The following is a 21,632-nucleotide window of genomic DNA, read 5'->3' on the forward strand; positions in this document are numbered from 1 at the left end:
AGTGTTTAACAATTTATCGTCAAAGATCTTTCCTATTTAATTATCTTCTACAGAGGGCTCTGTAAATAGGAAAAGGGGAACCAGAGAGACCCAGGCACCCTTTTAGCGATGCTACGTCAATTACAAATACAATGATCACTAGGTTTGGGCTTATTGGTGACAGTTTTTCTTCCCTTCAATTTGTGTTACGGCCTGAAATCACAAAGCTGTGATCCCCCTAGAACCTCCTTTGTAATGCATATCAACTTTCGTTGTGCCCTTTTGTTCCCGATGTGACGGAGCATTGTGGTGCCTGTGTCCAGGGAGCAGGTTCGCTTTATTGTTCTTGTAAATATGTACTGCTGGGCGCAGCTCGGTGGAAGGCATTGAGTTTGTGCATGACTGACGCCGACCCGGACAACTGCTCTGACCCCCAGCAGATGGTGGTGCAGGGACTGCAATGATCTGGAAGTAATAGCATGTGCCATTTCTTTTTGTTTGGAACAGACAGCCAGACCCTGCGTTTCCCTCCCCTGCGCAGCAACAGCTGTATATACAGTACAAACTGGCGAAACCCTAACTGTCGCTCCAGCCTTCCTCCGCTGCCATTAATCAGAAAACCTCGGGCGCTGAGACTTCGTCGAGATTAAACACTGTATGAACACCACATGGCTCTTTCCAACGTTAATAAAATTGCACGCGCTGAGGCATAGATCTGTTGCTTTCCTAGGAAAAAAGTGAGGAAGAGTTAAAGATACCCGCTACCCCCAATATTAGACTCCGTAGTGTTTTTTTTAACCTCTACCCAGAAAAAGCCAGGGTACAGGAGCCAGTATTAACCAAGCATTTTAACTTTTAGCCTACAAATAGCCTCTACTGTAGCTTTAATAACTTTTCATTGTCATGTGTATTAGTTTTTATCAGGGACCAAAATAAGTGTTTGTTTTGAAAGGAAGGTATAAAATGGGTGAAAGTCTACAAGTGATGTTTTTTTCCAAGGCTGGGGGAGATTTATTGCTTCGGAATGATAGTGGAGCAGTTGGTATTTGCTTTTTTAAGTCAGAGGACAGATTTTTTATAATTCATTGTATATGGGGCATCTCATCAGAGGTCAAAAATGACAAATAATAGTGTGTTGGAGTTAATAATCATCCACTGTATGTTTGGCCTGTGTTACCTATGGCCATAAAATTGTCCTGACGGTCCAGAAGGGAACTTCCTTGGGATGGATGGAAAAACTGTTCCCTGCTCCTCCTCTCCCAGCCCCAGCCGAGACGGCTATCAAAGAAAGGGGCTGAAAACCAGCTGCACTCTGAACATTGTATTTCTGGCTACTATAATGCTTCTGTGAGGCTTTCAGCAGGCAGGTCAAAGAAAGGCAGACTTGCAGCACTCGAAACGAGGAACAAAAGTGGAGCAGGAGTAATGGCAAGGAAATGCATTTCTTTTTCCACAAAACCTCTTTAGACTTTTCCCCCACTCTATACCGGCATGAACACCACTTGAAGATTTCACACACAAGGCCCTCAACCTATAAGCTGCCCATGTCCAAACTGTCAGGCCATTCCTCTGAGAGAGCGGCCACATTTACGGTGCTTCATTCAGAGCAATCTCCCTCTTTCTGTGCAGGGGAAACCTCTCCTGGGCTTGCCTCCCTCAAACTCCCCACATTAATGCAATATTCCCGGGGGCACCTGAAGTCTCCCGGGTCGCAGCATCGCAACATTGCTCTCAGTTACAGTCAGCCTCTGCTGCTGGGACGTTGGCTGAGATGCATAATTCTCGTTATCTTTCATTTAGAAATTTCATCCTAGACTTGAGAAATGAGCTCATAAAGTTTGCTCAGAACAGCTTCAGTTTTGACAAGTCCCTGTCTTCTGAAGAAAAAACAATGTTAGAAAATCCCTGTTTGCTGCCGGTGTGAAACCACCTTGCGTTCATCACCCATCAGGGTTGGGTCAAGGGAAAAACGTTTGCATTTCTCTTTATATGACTTTTAATGAAAACTATTCTTCAGTCTGAATTCCTTCCAGACCCTCCTGGTCTTGCTTCTAGTCTCACTATCTCAAACGACAAACACTTACACAGAAGTAGCTTTACTTTCTTGACTAATCCCATTAGCTTTAATGAGTCTAATCGCATGAGTAAAATTATGCATGTGCTTAGCTCTTGGCAAGGTCAGTGCCAGTGGCGAGCAGAAAAACAAACTGATAATGAAGCCACAAGTGATAAGAATGGCTGGTTATTTGGATTTCTGGAAAAAAGATACCGCTGTCTGGAAATGGAACACCACTTATTAAGATTAAAGAGGAGAGAGTGAATTCTGAACCAAGACTGACAATAAATAAAATTATACAGAAACACTTTAATTAATGAGCATCCATGACATGTCTCCAGTTACCTCCACAACAACTATAAGCTCATTACCTTAGTTATGACTTATCTGTTCATCCATTCATTTTTACAAAGCTCATCAATATGATATCCAAGCACTAGTGAACTTCAGCATTAAAAGGTCACGTGTAATCCCCTAAAAGGAAAAAATTCAAAAGGTTATTTTATTCACAAGTGTCAGCCACCCTGGATCTGAGCAATGAAATATTCTCAGGCAATTTGTATGGAATTTATTTTCATTTATTACTGCCAGAAATAGTCTTTCTTTTTTCAGAATGAGGATTATGGAAAACAGGCTATAGAACAGCAGAGGTTCAAAATGAGAGTGGTTAGACTAAGTCCACAACAACTAGAATTTCTCCAACTGTTCTTGACAAAAGAAATAAACCAAATAGATATGAACATGGCAGTATTACAAGATAATTATTTTTTAGGATTACGTGTTCTTTGGCCATGCCTTTAGATGACTTTAAAAAATCTTCCGTTTCAGGAGTGTATAACTTCCTCAATGTTTTAAATAAAGAAACAGCCCCAAAACAAGTATTATCTTCATAGCCTGAGGCCACGGACAGTCTGTGTAAGCCACTAAACACACAAAATTAGTTTAACTTCATACAGAACCAGCACGAGGCTTAACCGTCACTAAATTCTCCAAACAGTGTTTACGCAGTACCTAACTTTATACTTGTTGTGAAGCAATTCTTCTCCTAAATCCTCTCTCTAGCCATAACTAGGAAAATTCCTGCATGCACGTACTTGTATGTAGAATTACAGGTTAAGGATTTCTGTCTATATTTCCTCCCATTCGACGTAGTGTGTGGTTATGACTGGGACCTAGACCTTCCTAGTACATAGTAAAATGGGCTGGTTTATAATGTCAAATATAATGTCAAAGGTTTTCAGTGGTAGTTTTATCAAGGGGTTATGTGCAGTTTGTGGTTTTCTTTTAGAGTAGGCTGCTGAGCTCTTTTTTGTACCTTGTTATAGTTAGTCTGAAATTCCCTTAAGCACTATATCCATCAGAAAAATGTGAATAATCAAGAGTGTGGGCTTCTCTCATGTTTTATCAAACCAAATGAGTTTTCATTCTTTGGGGGCTCTTCTAAAACACATTTTACTTGTAGGTAAACATGAAGCATGTTGGCATACGCTTGCTCCAAAAGCCTTGTGAATGAGAGAGCCGACTGGCTGAAAAAATCAGCTCTAACTCAGTCACCAAATTACAGGCTTGGGTGTGAGCATGTCTCTGACAGTGTAGATGGTAAACTAATATACATCATGAAAACAGCAGAACTGCGACAGCACCTCTGGTTAAACAGTTTTTCTGCACAAAGGCATCTGTTCACGTTGATTCATAACTGTAGCATTGCGAATTCAATTTGTATTTATATATGAATAAAATTGATAAAACATCTGGAGCCATATCATAATCTTTAAATCCTCCTTTTGCTTTGTTAGTTATTTGTGATAATTCACAGCCTAACTGAGTAGTTCAATCTTTCCTGTCCTCTTGATTTCAGTGGGACGCAGCTCATTTCCTTTGGTTTACTCTGCTCCAAGTCAGTCCTGCAGGGAGCAGGCAGACTGAAAAGGAGCTGTATCTCCTCTAGCATCTTTTTTGGAAGATTGCAGATTTTTACACGGTTTATCCTGCTGTACTCTTTGTCAGGAATGACTTTGTAATCCTGCATACTGCAGGATTAATCTTAGAACTGGTTTGGTGGGTATACACCAGGTCAGGGCGGCATGGGAGCCATGCTCCCGGCACCACCACGGTGGGTCCTGGTGAACCTCTGCTCCGCCGGCGTCTATGGCTGTGAACACCGGAGTGCAGGAGCACCCAGTGGGTGGTGGGCAGGCTCCGCCAGCCTCCAGGGCATTTGCCTCTCCAGCTGATGCACCAGGTTCACTGAAGCCTGGTGGTACCTGCAGGGGCACCCTGCGGATGGGGAGGCTGATGGCGGCAGCCTGCACTGCAGAGGAGGGCTGTGCGTGGAGAGCAGGACTAAGGGAATAACCCGGTGCTGCGTTTCATGGGTGGACGGGCACCACATGCACGAGCGGAGGAGCGCTGAGTAGGAGAGGCTGAGAGACGGGCTCTTCACTTTACTCTCCCAGTAAAACTAAGGAGAGATGCAGGACAGTTTACAGGCAAACAGAAAAACAACTGCACCTTATGGAAAATAAGTGAAGATGCTTTGCCTGGGTAGGGTTGAGGAGCAAAATTTAATACAATGCCAAGTGTCTTAACAGTGTGTTCTAGAAAAGCATTTAAAAATAAAAGGTTACAGAAGTCAGTCATCAAGCTGTTCACACTGTTAACCTACATAACCACATGATGTTATTACTGGTAACCTCATCTTCCCTCCTCCTCTTCCTTCCTATTGTTTGCTATACTCACTTCTTGCATCTTGCCTTTACATTATAAAAACTCTCTGTGAAGGGACTGTACTTGTTTGCAAGGCAACACTAGAGTGAGGCCCAAGCCCGATCATAGCTCTCGGGAACGACCATCCTAAGGCATACTTATCCTGGCATTAAGATGCAGCTTCAGATTTTTCTTTGTGCGACTGTACTCTCTGAGGTCAGGACACACAGGCAAAAATTATTTAACAAGGCTCCCACTGCAGATTGCTAACTAGCCCATGCTTTCTCCCTATCGTCCTCAAGACGACGCTGCAAATCCTTTGAGCGGCGTTGAACAACAGCTTCCATTTCAAGCAGCAGAGGCACTTCTGACATCGAGCTGTCCAGCTAGCAGCTGAAGCGATAACTTTTGTTGGCACATACACCAAAGTTCAGATGTTAAGATATGTTCTGTGGGCAACTGCCTGTTTATTTTCTTTCCTAGACACGCGGTTAAACCACATTGTACATCCTGTGCTTATAAAATTCCAGCAGGGTTGTATCACCGTACCTACTGCTAGAATGTGTGATTTACACCACCAGATATAAACTGCAGAGTCTGGAGATCAATCTGCTGCTTCTAATGAAGATTCAGATAACTGTGTGGTTCTACTACCTACCAAGCTTTTTAAGGTCACTGGATTTTATAAATAGCTAGGATTTTACAGGACACACTATGAGTTATTTTTTACAGAAAGATGCTCAGCTGGGAAGGCGACTCTTGTCCCCTTGCATGTCTCTTTCTAACATGCTTGTGCTAAGCACGTAAGGGACACAGGGTGCTTCTACACAAACGGGTGCGGGTCTGTTGTCTTCTCACCTTTCTTCAAGCCAGTGAGGCAGGAGGCAGTTGCCAAACAAGAAGCCAGCCAGCATGTTAGCTACTACCGTGCCCAAAGGGATGAGCTCAGGGCAACCCAGAGCCAAGGCTGAGCTGGGAAAAGTTTGGTCCAGACTGGTCAAACAAGCTGTTGAAATCTTCAACCCAGTTATCGCGCCTTGCATCCAGCACTCCCTGCTCCCATCTGCCCTTCCGCTCCGGAGCCGAGCTGCTCGTGCTGCGCTGGCTGGCAGCTTCTTCAGTACCATCCACGAGACAAAACTCCGGGCCAAAAGACCTCCTCCCCCTCCACATAGAGGGCCTGATCCCTAATGACTCCAGGGCGCTTGCTGGCTCCCTGGTCTTTTCTCCTCTTTACACCCGAAGTAAGATCCTGAGAGGACTGGGGAACGGTAAGAATTCCCAGATGAAGCTGCTGGCATCCACTCAGCACAGACGCATGGACCTGGCTCTGCCCACACCTGCATGCCTCGGTGAATCCAAAGAAATAGGAGGTGGTCTCGTCCCCCAGTTTACAAGTGAGAGTAAACTGGATTTCCTTCTTTAACAGCCTTCCATTTTCGAAGGCGGCTAATGATTCTTAGCACCCAGCTGGAGTCACCCGTCAGCGTCTGCTTGGAAGAAAAGCAAAGCCCAACGCTTGCTGAAATCATGTCCTTCACAGGTGCCTCCAAGCCCGGCTTCTCCAAATCGTCTCTGAAGTGACGGGCCTGATTCAGAACCCTTCCACCAACGTCAGCAGAGCTTAAATCAAAAAGTCAAACTACCGATTTGCATAGCAAACACAAAATTTTAAATGGTGCAAACCTTGTATTTAAATTTGTTTTTCTGCCTCAGCTCTGGAAGCATCTACATTCATTACAGACCAGAAAGCGGGGCCTAGTTCCCCAAGGCGCTACATGCTTTCAGTTTCCAATAAAGTCAACAGGATTTGCTCACACTCTACTATGTGAAATACAAACTTTTAGCAGCAAGAAGAAAATTCAATGCATGAATGATATTAAAAAACCCTCTGTGGTGTTACTATCTTTCCTTCCACCAGCTACTCACATAATTTCAGGCTATTGTTTTTGATTTGAATAGTATTCCTGGCCTTTTGAACTCCAGATTGTTTATAATCCAAAATAAGAAAAACCCAATGGTTATTTGTTTTATAATGTACCTCTGTCAGTGATGGAAAGGATTACAATAGTTTCTGTAATTATTAATTCTTTGAAATAATATACCTGCTCCAGTATCCAATTAACCTGGTTATTAATCAAAATGCCTTCTTTGTAAAATATTAAAAGAGTCTAGACACTGCAGATTATTGTGTGCTATATTTTTAGATTTTCCAGTTTGATTCAAAACACACTAAAAGAGGGGCCCCAGAAAATGACCATCTAGAGACAGTCCATGGCAAATATCCAGAAACCATTCTTAATGGCACGGAGTTAGCACAAGCTGAGATCATTCTTTAGCCTTGGAAGAAAAAAAAAAAAAAAAAAGAAAAGAAAAAAAAGGGAGAGAAGATGTTTTTAGGAAGAGATTTCCAAAGGGATTATGAGCTGCTTTTTGCAAACAATACAAAGGATTTCCAGTATGCATTGTGCTTTTGCCGAGAACTGTGCCTATGAAGGAGCCAATCAAAGTCCTTTCATACCTAACGAGGAGGGCGAAATCACGATGGGGAAAGTCCCTTAATGATAGCAAACAATAGCTGTTTGTACAGTGAGTAGAATTACAGCAAACTTTGCTGCCAAACAATCTCTTAAAACATGATTTTACTCATCCGAGACATTATTCCTTGAATTAGTATTAACAGTGGAAAACATATATGGGAGAGAAAACCCAAATCATATTCATGGGACTACCAAAATGTTAATATTTTTTCCCTAATTTGGGAGACAGCAGAGGTATGGAGATGAAATAATAAAAATGATGGAATCTCAGCAGAACTTGAAATCGATGTTGCATTGTGCTAAAGTTAGATTGACATGTTATACTAAAGACATAGAGGAATTTGGACGGACAGGACAGAATCTTTGACATTAAACGATTAATTTTCAAACACAGCCTTCTAATGGACGATCAGACCCTCACCTTGAAACCGGAATATTGTTAAATGAATCCAAAATTGGGGTCGTCTTTTTTTGTTACATCAAAATGTTGAAGCACCTCCAGGCAATTTTGTTTTGCAGGTAACTTCTGTTCCCGTGCCAACGTTCAGCAGCCCGCCTGAGAGGTCACCACGAGGTTCACTTTATTGGTGGCAGTCTTAGCATGCCGACTCAGCAATTTTTGTTTGCTAAACAAACGTATCTCACATGTTGTGGTTGCAGGTGACAACAAAATTGTGTAATCAGGTTTTTCATTTAAAAACAGTTTTTCAAAAAAGTGATGTAATGTAAGAAATCTAGTAGGTTTTTCCAATAGCTGGGCCTTTTGATGCCAGCCTCCTACTGTTAGTTTTTGTTATTTGGAAAATAATTTCTTCTCCATTTCCCACTGGTTTCTGAACTATGAATTAATTTTTAAACTGCATAATGAGTAAAAAAGCCTTTGGTCTGTACTGCCTGACAGGGCTACCAAATACAATGATACAGGCTACCTCACTGGCAGGTTTTGACTTTCTGTATAGCTCTGGTAGGAAACAACCTTCCCAACAGTTACCAGCTTTGTGGGGGAGGGTGTTAATACGACTGAAGTGCGTGCACGCACGCACGTCACTCACTGACAAAACTTACACAAAAGCTCCGGTTTGAACTCCTGAGAGAACATTAATTTTACACCGGGGGAACAAACCCTGCCTGCCCCCAGGCCCACCCCACTCTCCCCCGCCCCGACCGAGGCCCCATGGCCTTGCTGGCCGGGCCCACAGCAGGCCGGAGACCCCGCGGGGGCCAGCCGGGCCGGGCAGAGAAAGCCACGACGCCGGAGCCCCGCTCCAGGCCCCCACAACGCGGCTGAACCCATCAGCGGGGCGGATGGAGGCCTGGGCCGCGTCCCGCCAGGGCCCTCATGTGCCGGGCCCACCGACAGCACGAGGCGGGCGGCCCCACACGCGCTCCCCGCGGGGGTGGTTGGGTGGGGAGGAGACGGCGGTGAGTTCCCCTGGCTGGCGCTGCCGGCAGGTCCCCGCGCGCTGCGGTCACCTCTCCCCCCCACCCCCCTCCTCGCCCAAGATGGTTTCTCCCACCCCCCCGCGTTGGTTCCTCCCCCGCCGCCAGGAACGGACGCGCGAGCCGGCAGAGGGAATCCCTCACTGCCCCCCCCGCGCAACGAACGCGCGCACCCCGCTCTCGCGAGATTTGCCCCGCCTACTCTCGCGAGAGCGGCGCGGTTCCCACGCCTGGGCTGTTGTGTCTGAGGGGAGAAGCCCGGCCGCGCTGAGTGGGCGGTGCGCGCCGCCCCCCTCCCCCGCCCCGCGCGTGTCTCACGGCCCCCGCGCAGGCGCGTTGCGGGTGCGCGGAGGCGTGGGGAGGGGGGGCCCGCTCTCGCGAGAGTAGGAGTTTTGGCGAGAGTTTGTGGAAGATGGCGCCTGTTGTGACAGGGTAAGTGCGGGGGGTTCGCGGCGCCGCGCCGGGAGCCGCCGGTCTCTGGGGGTGCCGGCGCGCCGGCTGCCCAGCTCCCGTCCCTCGGCGCCTCCGCCGCCCCTCTGGGGAAGCGTGGGCTGGTCTCCGGGCAGCCTGGCGGCAGGCCCCGAGAGGCAAAAGCCCGGGGGGCTGGGATCCCCCCGGGTGGGCGCACGGGAGGAGGCCCCCCGCGCCCCGGCTGAGGGGCCGCCGGCCGCCGGGCTCTCCGCCGGGTTCCCCCCCGACGCCGGGATGCTGGCAGGGCTGGGCTCTTCCTTTGCTCCCCTTCTCACCGGCCGGGACTCCGTGCAGGGTCAGTGCGCATCCCCGCCGCTCCGGAGCGGGTCCCTCTCTGAGGGCTGCCCGGGGAGCAGCGGGGAGCGGAGCCGGGGCTGGCACAGGCCGTTCCTCCCTTCTCCGTCGCCCCGGTTCGCTCGTCCCGCCGCAGGAGGGGAGACCCCTGGGCTCCATCGTCCGCAGACCGGGAGCGCCCGGACAAAGGGGTTTGTTTCTGCGGTGAGGAGAAGTTGAGAGCAGCGTTCCCGCTGTGCCTCAGCCCCCCCGGCACGGCGGGGCCGGCGGGAGGTCCCGGCCCGGGTAGCCCAGGCCAGCCGAGCGGCTCTGTCACTGCCGCACGCCGCGGCGGAGCAGCCGAGCGCGGTCAGCCGCCCCACTCCTGCTAGCAGGACACCCCTTCCCTCGGGCTGGGGGGCTGAGGTTGCCTTTCTCTTCTCCCTGCACGCCATTCCCAGGGCTTTGTCGAGTTTCCTTCGCTACGTTCCTGCTAACATTGCATTGCAGTGAAGGAGAGCAGCCTCCCCACCCCACTAAGCCACGCTGGATCTTAATGAATGATAGTTGCCATCCCTTTCAACCACACTGGGTAATACTTAATCATGGCCAGCCAGCTGCAGCGTGTGTCACTGTAATAAGTGACACCCTCTTAGCCACCTACAGCTGATGAATAATAACAGATCCACTGCTGGTGTATAGTACGCAATCTCACCTGCGGTGTTACATTGCATATTGCCATCCTCACCTTATCTTGAATTCTGCTGCTTGCTCTAAGTGCTGCGTCCTTAATTTTGGACTATACCGAGCACGTGTGACCTCCCTCTAGGTGTTGAGGAAAGGGGCAGTCAAGAGACGAACAGGCGGTTTCTGTACTCCACCTGTTTGTTCCAAATGAAATGTTGACTGTTGAAAGTATTACTGTGTCTTTCTAAAACGTGGACCTTATTTTATGATTTCACAGCGTGTCTGTGACCTTCTGTCTTCCCTGTGGGATTACATTGTCTACAGCGTTGGCTCTGTGGTTAGAGAGCAACAGCCTGCTTGGGGGTGGGGTGGAGTTGGTGGTTGATGCTTTTGTTCTCATGGAGAAGGTAGCATTATGGTATTTTGTTGTTTTGTTTGGCTGCAGTAGTGTTTCCAATTCCTCATTCTTGTTTGTCAAAAACTAAATCGAAGCCTTTGCTTGATTTCTCTCCTGATAAAGGCATCTGGCTGCTCATACACGTTTTCCCAATTAAATGTTCTTTAGGGAAGCTGGTCTTGTTTGTTATGGTTCCTGGAGTGTACTATTTTAGAGGTTATAGTTGAAAGAAGGGAACAAATGCTTTTAAAGTTTGCTATAAGTATTAGTCTGCACTCTAGTTAGCGATTAAGTTTTTCCACGTTTCTGTTAGTTTACTCATCTAAATATTTGGGCTCCCTTTCCTTTTGTTTATTATTATTACAGGTTTGTCAGAAGTCTTCTCATGTTTGTGACGTTACTTTTATCCTTCTTAGAGATCTGTTAAAATGTTGACAATAACAACTGTAGATTATTTTTTTTTAAATAAATGGTCAAATAATTTGTAAATTAGGGAAAAAAGCATTTTAACAAGAGTGAGAAAAATTGTAGTTTAGGTTTTTAATACTAAATTTATTGTTCAAAACCTGTAAGTCCAATTCTCTGAAAAAGTAGTCTTGTTTCCTTATTGATAAATATTTTTAGCATTGTTAAAATGAAGTCTGTTAATTTTAGTTACTGTTATAGTTAGATTACATTAAGGAGCCTGATTTTTTCATTATATGACCTGTTTTTGGAGTACAGCTCTGATGTGGAGTTGTTTGTGTATTAGGTTTAAAAATCGACGATACTCCAGTAGCTGCATTTTTTTTTTTTTTTTTTTTTAAAAAACTGTCAGTAAATACGATTTTCTTTCTAGACAGTTCTGGAAAAGCTGACTTGCACTGGAAAAAAGTGCTTGCAATTAAAAAGCTGTAACTGAAGAATGTAATACCCAAATACCGCATTGTATTTTCATGGGCAGCTTGCAGTTCTTGTAGCTTCTCAAACTTTGAGACAAAGCATATGGCTTTTGTGCAGTCAATATAAGCTGAATGTAAAAACACAGTTTTTCTTCCTGTGAAAGCCTAAATTATGGTACATAGGTTTTTGCTCTGTTGGAATGGAATAGTAGGGATTTACTGCAGTACTTTTGGGGGGCAGTAAGAGTACATTACCAGTTTTTTGCTTGCAGCATGTGGCACGCTCCTGCTACTTGCATCACAAGGAACATTTTGATCAAAACTGCTTTTATGTACAGTACCACTGAACCTAAATTGTACAGTGGCAGAACTAGGTATAATGAGAAAGTACACAGAAACATGAACCAAGTGACTGAAAATGAATTATTAACTATTTGAACTATTTAAAATTAAGTGGCTAATTTATGTCTGGGATAATAGGATAGTATTTGGGGGGTTTGTGGAGTATTTTTGGGTTTGCTTGTGAATGGTTTAATGAAACTTATCGTTTTGAGATGAGAAAATTAATGAAAATGTTATTTAATAAGAGAAGTGCGTTTTGAGTGCAAAACACTTTGTTATAAATAATTACCGATACTACAAAAATACCTGTAGGCCTCAATTAGTTTGAAATTTGCTGTGCTAGTCCTAATACAACCGTACGACAGAACTTCTAATCCTAAGAACTTAATTTTGTGTCATCTTAAAATGACATAAAATATGGAATGGTGTAGCCTGGGACGACCTGATCTTTAAAATACTAGAAAATAATGCGAGAAGCCATTGCAAAAAAAACCCTTGCAAAGATTCCTATACCAGCAAATAAATGAACAAAATTTAGAAAGGGTAGATAAAAATGATAAATGCTAGATACAGGTTTGAGTACTTGATCAGCAATAAAAGCCTCTGTAATAGCAGAATACAAGATAGTGCTTGGATTATTTTTCACAAAAGTTGAGAAGCCTTGAAAAAGACAAAAATAACTGAGTGGGCTTATCGCTGGTGTGGTGTTTTCCATAGGCACTGTAAAGTAGAGAATTGTTTTAGTAACACAGAGTTCTAAGTATCAGACTACTTAAGTTATGTGTCTGAATTAGTCATCCAAAAGTTCTGTGGTTACGAGGTGTTTCCTGACCCAGAATACTTAACGATTTAAGGGTAAGGGAAGACACATCACATCTGTGATGATATAGGCGAATGTTTGTTATCAGTGCAGTGAATTTTAGTGTAGTGGTCTAGGTGTGCCAGCCATCTGGTCGTTTTGTTTGTTTGTGGTTGTGTTTGTTTTTGAGAACTATGGATAAACTTGTAGGAAGTTTTTGAAAGAAGAAGGTCCTGCTTTGTGAAGCTCTCCCAAGGGCAACAGAAGAGAAATTCAGAGATGAAAATGTTAACTTCATCTACATCCTGATTAGTGATTTTAGGATGGGGACATTGACCAGTAAGGGTCTTGAAGCAGACCGTAAAGCGGATGCTGCTCAAGAGATGGGGGAAGACTTGTGTGATCTGACCTTAGGCTAAAAAAGCTATCTAGAGAGGAATGTTCAAAATAAATAGAACAGGGTCAGCTCTGGATTTTGAAAGATGGAGAAGGATGCTTCTCTAGTTCAGATGTGAACCGCTGTGGTCACAGGATAAAATTTAAGCTACTAAAGGCATGTCTTGGTGATGTTGTAGGCATTGCCAGGATCTCAAAACAAGCTTATTTCTAGGACCTATAGGGAGCCATAGTTTGAGGGCTGATGCTTTGTCAAGAGTCCTGAAAGTCAATGACTTGCAGTGGTGGAAAGGAGACTGAAGCAATGACGGAGAGCAGAACCTGTGTTTTGTCTATGCTGAGACTGAGCTGATAATGAGGCGTCTGTACAGAGAAAGGGAGATGCAAGCTGAGGTGTTAGCTTGGACAAACACAGGAGTTAAGAAGTAGAGCGTATGTTTCTGATTAATGGCAGGGAGTTGATAGTTGAATTTGAATCCTGGCCCTGGCTAAAGTGAGGGAGAATGGAAAGGGATGCAAGACAGAAACCTAATAAATAATTCCTAAAATAATACAGGTGAATGAGGAGGCTCCTTCAGGAGACTACACTGAAAGAACAATTAGAATGATAAGGGATGAATCATGAGAGCAACAATGCCAAGGAAACCAGTTAGAATATTTCCAGAAAAGAAGCATTGCTGGTAGTCCTGGGTGATTGACAGGTCTAGGGAGATAAGAATTACATATTGATTCTGAGCCTCGTCATAGGGTTAAGGGTGCAAAAGATGTTAGAATGGTTTCAGTGATGCTCAAGGAGTGGAAACAGGATTACATAGACTATAGGAGTAGAGTTCAAGGATGGGATCTTCAGGCTACAGTTTTTACTGTCACTGGAGGTTTAAACATAGTGCTTATTAAGATTTGAGTAATAGCATAACTACAGGTATTGTGTGTATGCACATGATGAGTGTTAAAGGTTGGGAAAAACTCATTTACAATCAAATGAGTAGATGGTTTTGTGTGACTAACATCTAAATCATTATCAAGGAGAGCATGTCAGCATCATAAGTCTGGCTATTGGGAAATTGTGAGCACTATATTCTTGAAGAAGTCTTCTGAGATGCTTACACATATTCTTTTAACCTTTTTTAGTTTCAGTCAATTTGATGAAGTTTAGCTCTTGATTTGGATTTTATTTGATTTCATTGTTTGTTTGTTGTATTAAGTAGCTCTTTGTCATTTCTGACTTGGTCATTCCTGTTGATACAGAGCACAAAGACTTTAAAAATAATCTTTTTCTAGCTTGATTTCTCCAGAAATAATCTGTAGACTGTTTTATGAGGCATAATGTGCGTGTGTGTTTTACCGATAGTTAAAAGGCGATATCCTTTGCTGATACCTCTTTGCAGAGATAACTCTAAGTATGCTATTCTGTACTATGAATTGCATAAATGATCATGGGTTTGTGAATGAGAGTTTCTGTCCTCTGACTTGCTAATTTCTGCTTTGCAGTAATAATTAATTATAGGGTGGTTTTCACTATTCTGAAATGAAGGAATTTCTGTATTTAAAAATAATGTGAAAAGAAGCTAAAGTAGCCTGCAGCTTCTTATAAAGCCTTCCTAAAAGACATGTGGTGCCTTCATGGGCAAAGATTTTGAAAAAAAATCTTTTGAAACTTTGTTATAGTTAGCAACTCATTTTTGGTGAAGAGTGCAGTTAAGGTGCAGTACATACCTGTTCGACGCTATGTTTGTTTTTTGATAAAATTGAAGAGAGAAATTGTAACCAGATTTGTAAAATACATGTTTAATACGAACAACTATTCTATCTTATGGAATACATTTGAATCTCTATTGGGAATGAAGAATGTAGTTTATGCAAAATATTAGTTTCACATTTGGAAAGCAAATCATGTCAGCAGAATTTTAAAGTTTCAGGACATCTCTTTTATGTTTGTAATACTTGCCACCCTAAATTCTTTGGGTGTTTGTTGCAAGCACATTATTAAATGACCCATATGGCACTGTAATGTGCTGAATCACTGCTTCCCAAAAGCATTTCATGGCAAAGATGTACTATTAAGGGGATTTAAAAAAAAAAAATCACGTTATTGCAGCATTTTAAAAAATTGAGCAATTGTAGTGCTTGCCTGCTTTTGAAGAGTTGTTCGTTCCACCCCCCCCCTCCCCCCCCCGCCCCCAATGTATTTAGGTCAAGAAAGGAAAAAGATAAATGTCACTAGCTGACTGTCAGGTGAAATCTTAATTCTGTTGGCAAAACTGGATATGTCTTTTAAGTCTAGTATTTTAAGGCAAGTTTGTAATTATATGTGTAAAATTATATTCTGAGTTCTCATTTTTCAAAAACTCAAATTTTTATGTGGAAATGCTTATGTTCTAATATTGTACATTTCATACTTGTCTTGAACATAATCACACCAATTAATAATTAAGATTATATGAGGCAAGGAAGTAATATGGAATTATGGTTATCTCTTTCCAATGTAAAAACTCAGAAAAGGAAACACACGATAAATTTCTTTGAAGAGAAAATTATTAATAGAAAGTAGTAGTTTCCATATCATTATATTCTTACTGGGTCTTGGAAAAGTAAGTGCTAAACTTAGAGTTTGACATTATCTTATTTCCTGGGGTTCTACTTATGTTGTGGTGCACTTCACTCATAATTTGTGGGTGTATTTTGTGGTTGCTACCTTTTTTAAAAAAAAAGTTAAGTACCCATTGCAACCTAAAGAAACACTCTTTCATAGCGTGTTCCTATGTGACATTATAGGCCACTTTTCAGCGCTGATGTATACTATTTAAAATCATTTCATTTACTGAAAAATACTTCATACTCTTCAACTGGAGTTTAGTTAGCCAGATAGTGATATATGGCCATGTATCTTCATGCTCTTTTGCTTGTAAATGCATGATCTACGTATTCGCAGCGGTAAACTTCTTTACTAAGAAAGGAAAGAAGGTAGGGGTTTCAGTATGTATGGTGTGAGACATTTCTTGATTCAGGTCGCAATTTTACATCCTTACAATAGACACAGGCTATGTACAAGGTTTTACATGGCTTTACAAGGATAAACACTATTTTTTTGTTCCATTAAATATTTTTTGTAATTTTTGAAAAGCTTGACTGATCTATAAAATTTTACCAGAAGATATAATCATTATAGTGTTTTATTATTTTGATTAATCAGATTTTCAATGAATGACATGCTGCTGGGGCATGATTTATTATTTCTAAAGCAATCTGAATGTTTCAGTCAAAAGCATGTTTCTTCAGCAATTTCATGAGGCTCTTTTTTGAACATGTGTTTTTATGTAGATAAGTCTTGAAAACATTCTTGTTGAATATGTATTTCTGTAATTATTTAAATAAAGTTGTTTTCACTGCTTCACTTGGAAAACACGAAGACATTAAGGTGGTTGTGTTAAGGTATAACTTTTCCTCATTTGTTTCTTATTCAGGTGCAAGAATTACCTCTCTTTTCATTCTAGTTGCATGACTAACTTGTATGAAGTGCCATTTAATCAGGATATTGAAAATCCAGGACACCTGTTGTAGTAGGCAACAAGCTGTATTGGGAAGTGGTCATTTTTGACTGCTCTGTGTGAGACTACACCTATTGCTTCATTTAATTTTTCTGCTTCTGATAGGTGAGATTCAAGGGTATATATTGCAATGGCTTCTAGTCAGTCTTTTGATTGTTAATCTAATGATTTATAGTTATTTGAGTAGCAGAATGAACATTTATAATTTTCCCTTTATTCGTATGGACAAATGTAGAAATTTTTCTGTATGTGCCAGAAAGAATTCTTTCTAGTGGTATTCTTGATAACATTACTTGATCTGTTGGACACTTCATCTGCACTTTGTTTTTTTTTTTTTTTCAAAGCTATAGTTGTGGCGTATTTCCAGCGTGTGGTGCTTTGGGAGATTACCAGGAAACTTGGTATCAGAATGAAATTTGATCAGGCAGCCATGAAATTCACGATTTTCTAAGCCTGAGAGAAAGAATTGAATTGTGTAAAATACTGGTCCCTAATTTTTGCTGGACCATAGAATGGCACAGAGTAAAAAATACTCTCTAGGCAATATCTTACTTTTCTTTTCCTGGCAGCTCTTATTTTAACTCTGTAATTTTGTCTGGGAGCAGTGGCAGAGAATCTTGCAGACGGTGTTTCTTTTGCAAGCTGTAGATTAGGAACGGCCAGTGTAGAAAATAAAGTTAAACTTGTTTGCTTAGCAGAAGAACTTGTGAAACTAAGCTTTTATCAGTTTTTGATACAGTGTGGGGGGGTCTCTGATAACGGGTTACTGCTTTCACCAATGCTCTTACGTAAAGAGAACTTCAAAATGAAGGTCTAGAGAATCAGAGGTGCTTGTGCTCCCTCTGAATTTATGCCATTGCGGAAGAGTTCTAAGGCCTGGCATAATAGAATAAATAATAATTAAACTTACTCAGTTATTTTGTTGTTGTTGTTGTTCCAGCCATCTGCGTAAAAGCCCTTCATGTCCTGAACATGAAAAAACAAGCACAAAAAAACAGTGACTTGCCAAGGTCAAATGCAGAGTCTGTGGAGAGGGGGAAATAGAATTACTGTCTCCTGATTCGGTTCTCGTTGCTCTTTGTGGTTATGGGCTGTTCAGAGTTTGCTGGGTTTTGACAGGTGGCATCATGTCTTCTCTCCCTGCTGTGACTGTGTTAAAAGTGAAAGATGGGCAAGAGATAGCAGACTTTCTTATGTTCTTAATCTGCATAACAGAAAGGTATGGTAAGGAAGATGAACAGTGACTGTATTTATAATTAATGTGTTTTGGTAATAGTGAGGGATATTAGAAGAGACACTAGAGAGATGCTACTCTTACATAATTGAGACATAAAGCAATGGATAGGGCAAGACCAGTGGATAAATGTGTCATGCGGGAAAATGAAGTGGCACTGCAGTGTGCTGTAGCCGTGTCTTTATTCTACTGAAGAAATTCAGATTAGGTATTTATTTTTAAAATTCAAAATATTTTACCACTTTCCAAATCAGCTATCCAATTCTGGCTTTGGTAGTGGGTGTAAGAATTCAGAAAAGAAAAAGCTTTATTGAAAGACTGGTGTTACTCTGCATGTGTGTTTCTTTTCATGCTCTCTTAGTTTTGTAGTGCATATACAGTGATGACTAGTAAAATCTTTAATAACGTAATATCTTCCAGAAGTGAGGGGGATATAGCAAAACTATTTTGGACATGTCTCTTCTGTCCAAGTATTTTTCTGGCCAAATTTTTTTTCTTCTGCTGTTCAGCACTTCTTTGCCAGCACTGAGTCCTGGGGTGTTGTTTTTGGTTTAGGCTTTTTTCTTTTCCTTTTGCATTCCAATTTTTTATTTTTTTTTTTAGTATTGCCTCGTTGATGTTGGTTTTGTTTTGTTTACATGTGCATTACAAATCTCTCATTAATAAGCTATGCAGAGCAGTTAATCAAAATAAGTATTTGGGATCAGGCTTCCTCTTTGGAAGAGGGTTCTAGCGTGCTTGGTGCATTGTGACAAAGTCTTTCAGTCAGCACAAATGATACTAACTTTGAATCCTAATCACAATGTAAAAGTTTGAGAAATCTTCATTTTAGTACTAAATTTACAAGAGTGGCTTCCATTATTAGTTGTTTTGCTGCTGATTGTGGAGGTGAACGTCCCTATTAGTTTGTTGGCAAGAGTGATAGAAGAATATATTATGTAGAGATGGAAAATAGGGAGTTCTCTAGATCTGAAGTATTATTTACCATGAAGGTCATGTGAAACAGGAAAGTTAAGGCAGAAAAACTTATTCTAATATCTATTTTAATTAATAATACAGACATTGGCCAGGTTCGTGTTCAGTTTTGATAATACAGTAAATATATTTGTGTTTGCAGTGCTTACGTTTGGATAGCATCACTCTCAAAATACTAAGAACTGTGTTAAAACAAACATTAGAACTATGCTAAAACAAACGTCAGAACTTTTGGCATTTTTATTTGCAATGGGCAGAATACCTGTATTTCACAATAGTTAACAGGCAAAACAAAGGAGTCATTATGAAACAATGTTTAAAAAAGGTCTTATTGAGAAGTTTTACTCACAATTAGCTTATTGAAATGGTAAATCATGCTTCAAATGGTAGCAAAGGGAAGGGGGACCAGACTCTTGCAGTCATTTGCAAGTGTTAAAGACTACTACAAAGTATTAGGACAACTCTTTTTATTAGATCCCTTGAGCTGTAAGGATAATTGTTCTTCTTTTTGGCTAGCTTCTGCATCTACATGTAGCTTTTGAGACTGAAGTAAATAAAAGGTGACCTCAGAAGATATGCTGAAGATACCTGTCAAGGCAGAGTTTGAAGCTGGTCCTTGTCTGAGTGTTCCCTGAATCAAGGCTGAATTTCCATATGGAAATAAAATATATAAGCAAGAACTCTCTGCACGTATCTGTGGGTTTTCCAGTGTTTCATGCAGATGGTTTTTCTGGACAAAAATCTTAATTTTATTTTTCTTTTTATATTGTTTGATACTTAGTAAGCATTTGGAAAACATGAACTGACTCAACTGTTTCACCTTATTGCTGTATGACACTTCAAGTTAGCAGTAGACTGGTTAGACTTGTCAGTTTGCGTAGTCATGAAAGTCGTGTTGCATCAGTTCAAATTTGAAATTTTATCTTTTTCTGTTAGAACAGTTCCTAAGAAACCCAAAAAGCAACAGACCTCTGTTTGCCAGAAGTTATTAAGCAGTGATGAGTATTACATCTGTAGAGATAAGAGACTTCTTCACTTACTGGAAGTTTTCCTCTGTGCTTCTGGTGCATAGGAATCAAAGTGTGGATATTGTTGTTTTAAGGTGCTTTCTTAACGTAGATTTTACTGGTGGCAGTTTTGATACTTTCTCTGTTGTATTCAGTATTCTCCTACTTAATGTCCTGGTTTTAGGCAATTTCCTTCAGTAATGATATTACTTTTTTTTAAGATTGAAGATGCTATTCTGCCAGTGTCCAAATTGCTTTCCTAACTAATACTGTTCTCCTTTTCATTTTGACATTAGTTGAAAAATGCGTATAGCCACTGCTTGACATTCCTTTGCTCTGATTCCAATTTATATCTGGTCAATTCAGCTTCCTCTTGTGTTATATACAGCATATTGAATTAATGTTGGGTTTTTAAATTTTTCTTAGTTTCTTCCAATCTTGTTCTCTCCTGAATTTTGTGACCAGCCCTCAGTTAGCTTTGCTCCTACATCTGGGGGTTTTTGTTGTTTGTTTGGTTGGGTTTTTTTAAGGAGCAGTACACCAGAATACTTTCTCTCTCCTTTTTTTTCTGTGAAGTTTCTGTGTAAGCCCTGTTCTCTTTGTTCCTGGGCAGTCTGTGTTCACTTACCTTGGTCCAGAACAGTACTTCCAGACTACTTCCCAACAGTGTTGCTCCTTACTGTGGATCTCTCATGTTCCTTTTTTTCCCTCCAATTTTTGCTGTTACCAGCCCTGTAAGGCTTATGGTGTGCTTTATCACCACCATTATCTACAGAATGGGGAAGTCACGGTTACTACTCAACCCATGTGATATTCTAACAACTGTATGTTTTAAGTCAAGTCCAAACCCTATTCCTTGCTTTTTGGAACTTGGACTTTGGCCATACAGGTGTCTTTGATTGTGAGAGGGGGTGTCTAATGAGCACTGGTGTGCTGCTGTCTCCCAGCTAAAGAACTGATGAGGACTGGAGAGAAAATAGCATCTAAAGAATTCAGGAACCCCAGATATCTTGTGTAATAGAAGACAAAACATTGATACAGAGAGAAGAAGAAAATTGTTATATGGGGAAAGCCAAAGAAAGATCCCAAGTGTTAATATTGTGAAGGCAGGAAATGTATTTTGTGAGGGGTAGGAAGACATAGTGGAGGATCACTTTATTTTGGAGGAGTTTCATTATTTCCTTTAACTACCCTTGTCTCTTTTGCCATGTTTCAGTCCTCTTCATCACCTTAGAAGTGTATGGGAAGCCATTACTATTTGGTTATCCTTTTGCTACTCCAAGAAGGACGGATAAAATAGAACTTCAAATGAATTCAGAGGCTGCAATCTGTTGCTAGTGGCTTTATAGGGAGTATATTGAGAGCTGTGAAGAAAAAGGACACTTTGTTCTTACTAACATGGTTCATTTCTAAAGCAACAGAACTGGGAGAAAGGATTGTTTTTGAAGTGATGGAAGCAAACAAAGGAAAGCTGAGACCAGGTTTTGGAAGCTAAATTCTGTAAATAAGCATTGACTAAAAAGGGATGTGTGTATACAGATAAACTTCAGGTTGTTTGTTATACAGCTTTGTAATACAACTTGAATTAATATTTACTACACAGAAAGTTTCTCCTAATGTAAGATGGGTTAAAAGAGCATGTATAGCTTTCTGCATAAAATTGTAACTTTTCTTTTTGCATGGTTCAGTGTTTGAGTACAAACATTAGATTTGCTTTCCTTTATACCTTTTCAGAACTTTAGAGAAAGTATTCATACTGAGGTGTTTTAATATAGGCTAAAAACGACCAATTTGATTGAAATAGTTCTCTCCTACATTTGTTGTTCTCATCAGAGAATGAATCTCTAGTAGTTTGGAGGTTTTGTGGTACACTTGTCATGAACTTGACTGCTATTGTTGCA

General features: G+C 41.4%; 1 protein-coding gene across 5 annotated transcripts in view; it reads left to right on the top strand.

Annotated features, from left to right (window-relative positions):
• Positions 1-21,632, top strand: part of RBPJ (recombination signal binding protein for immunoglobulin kappa J region) — a 153,288-nt gene that overhangs the window by 80,393 nt on the left and 51,263 nt on the right. For 2 of the 5 annotated variants that reach the window (XR_012587077.1, XM_074587744.1), the window contains exon 1: positions 8,922-9,153. The exons of 1 other annotated variant lie outside the window; for it this stretch is intronic. Coding sequence is in view for 1 of the 4 variants with exons in the window: in XM_074587744.1 (XP_074443845.1) it covers positions 9,134-9,153 (20 nt within the window). In the remaining 3 variants the exon portion in view is untranslated. Of the gene's footprint in view, positions 1-8,921; positions 9,154-9,516; positions 9,678-21,632 lie in introns of those variants that run through there. 2 more of the 5 variants (XM_074587746.1, XM_074587748.1) reach the window with 2 other exon arrangements.

Source organism: Larus michahellis, chromosome 5 (genome assembly GCF_964199755.1).
Source record: "Larus michahellis chromosome 5, bLarMic1.1, whole genome shotgun sequence".
Lineage (NCBI taxonomy): Eukaryota > Metazoa > Chordata > Aves > Charadriiformes > Laridae > Larus > Larus michahellis.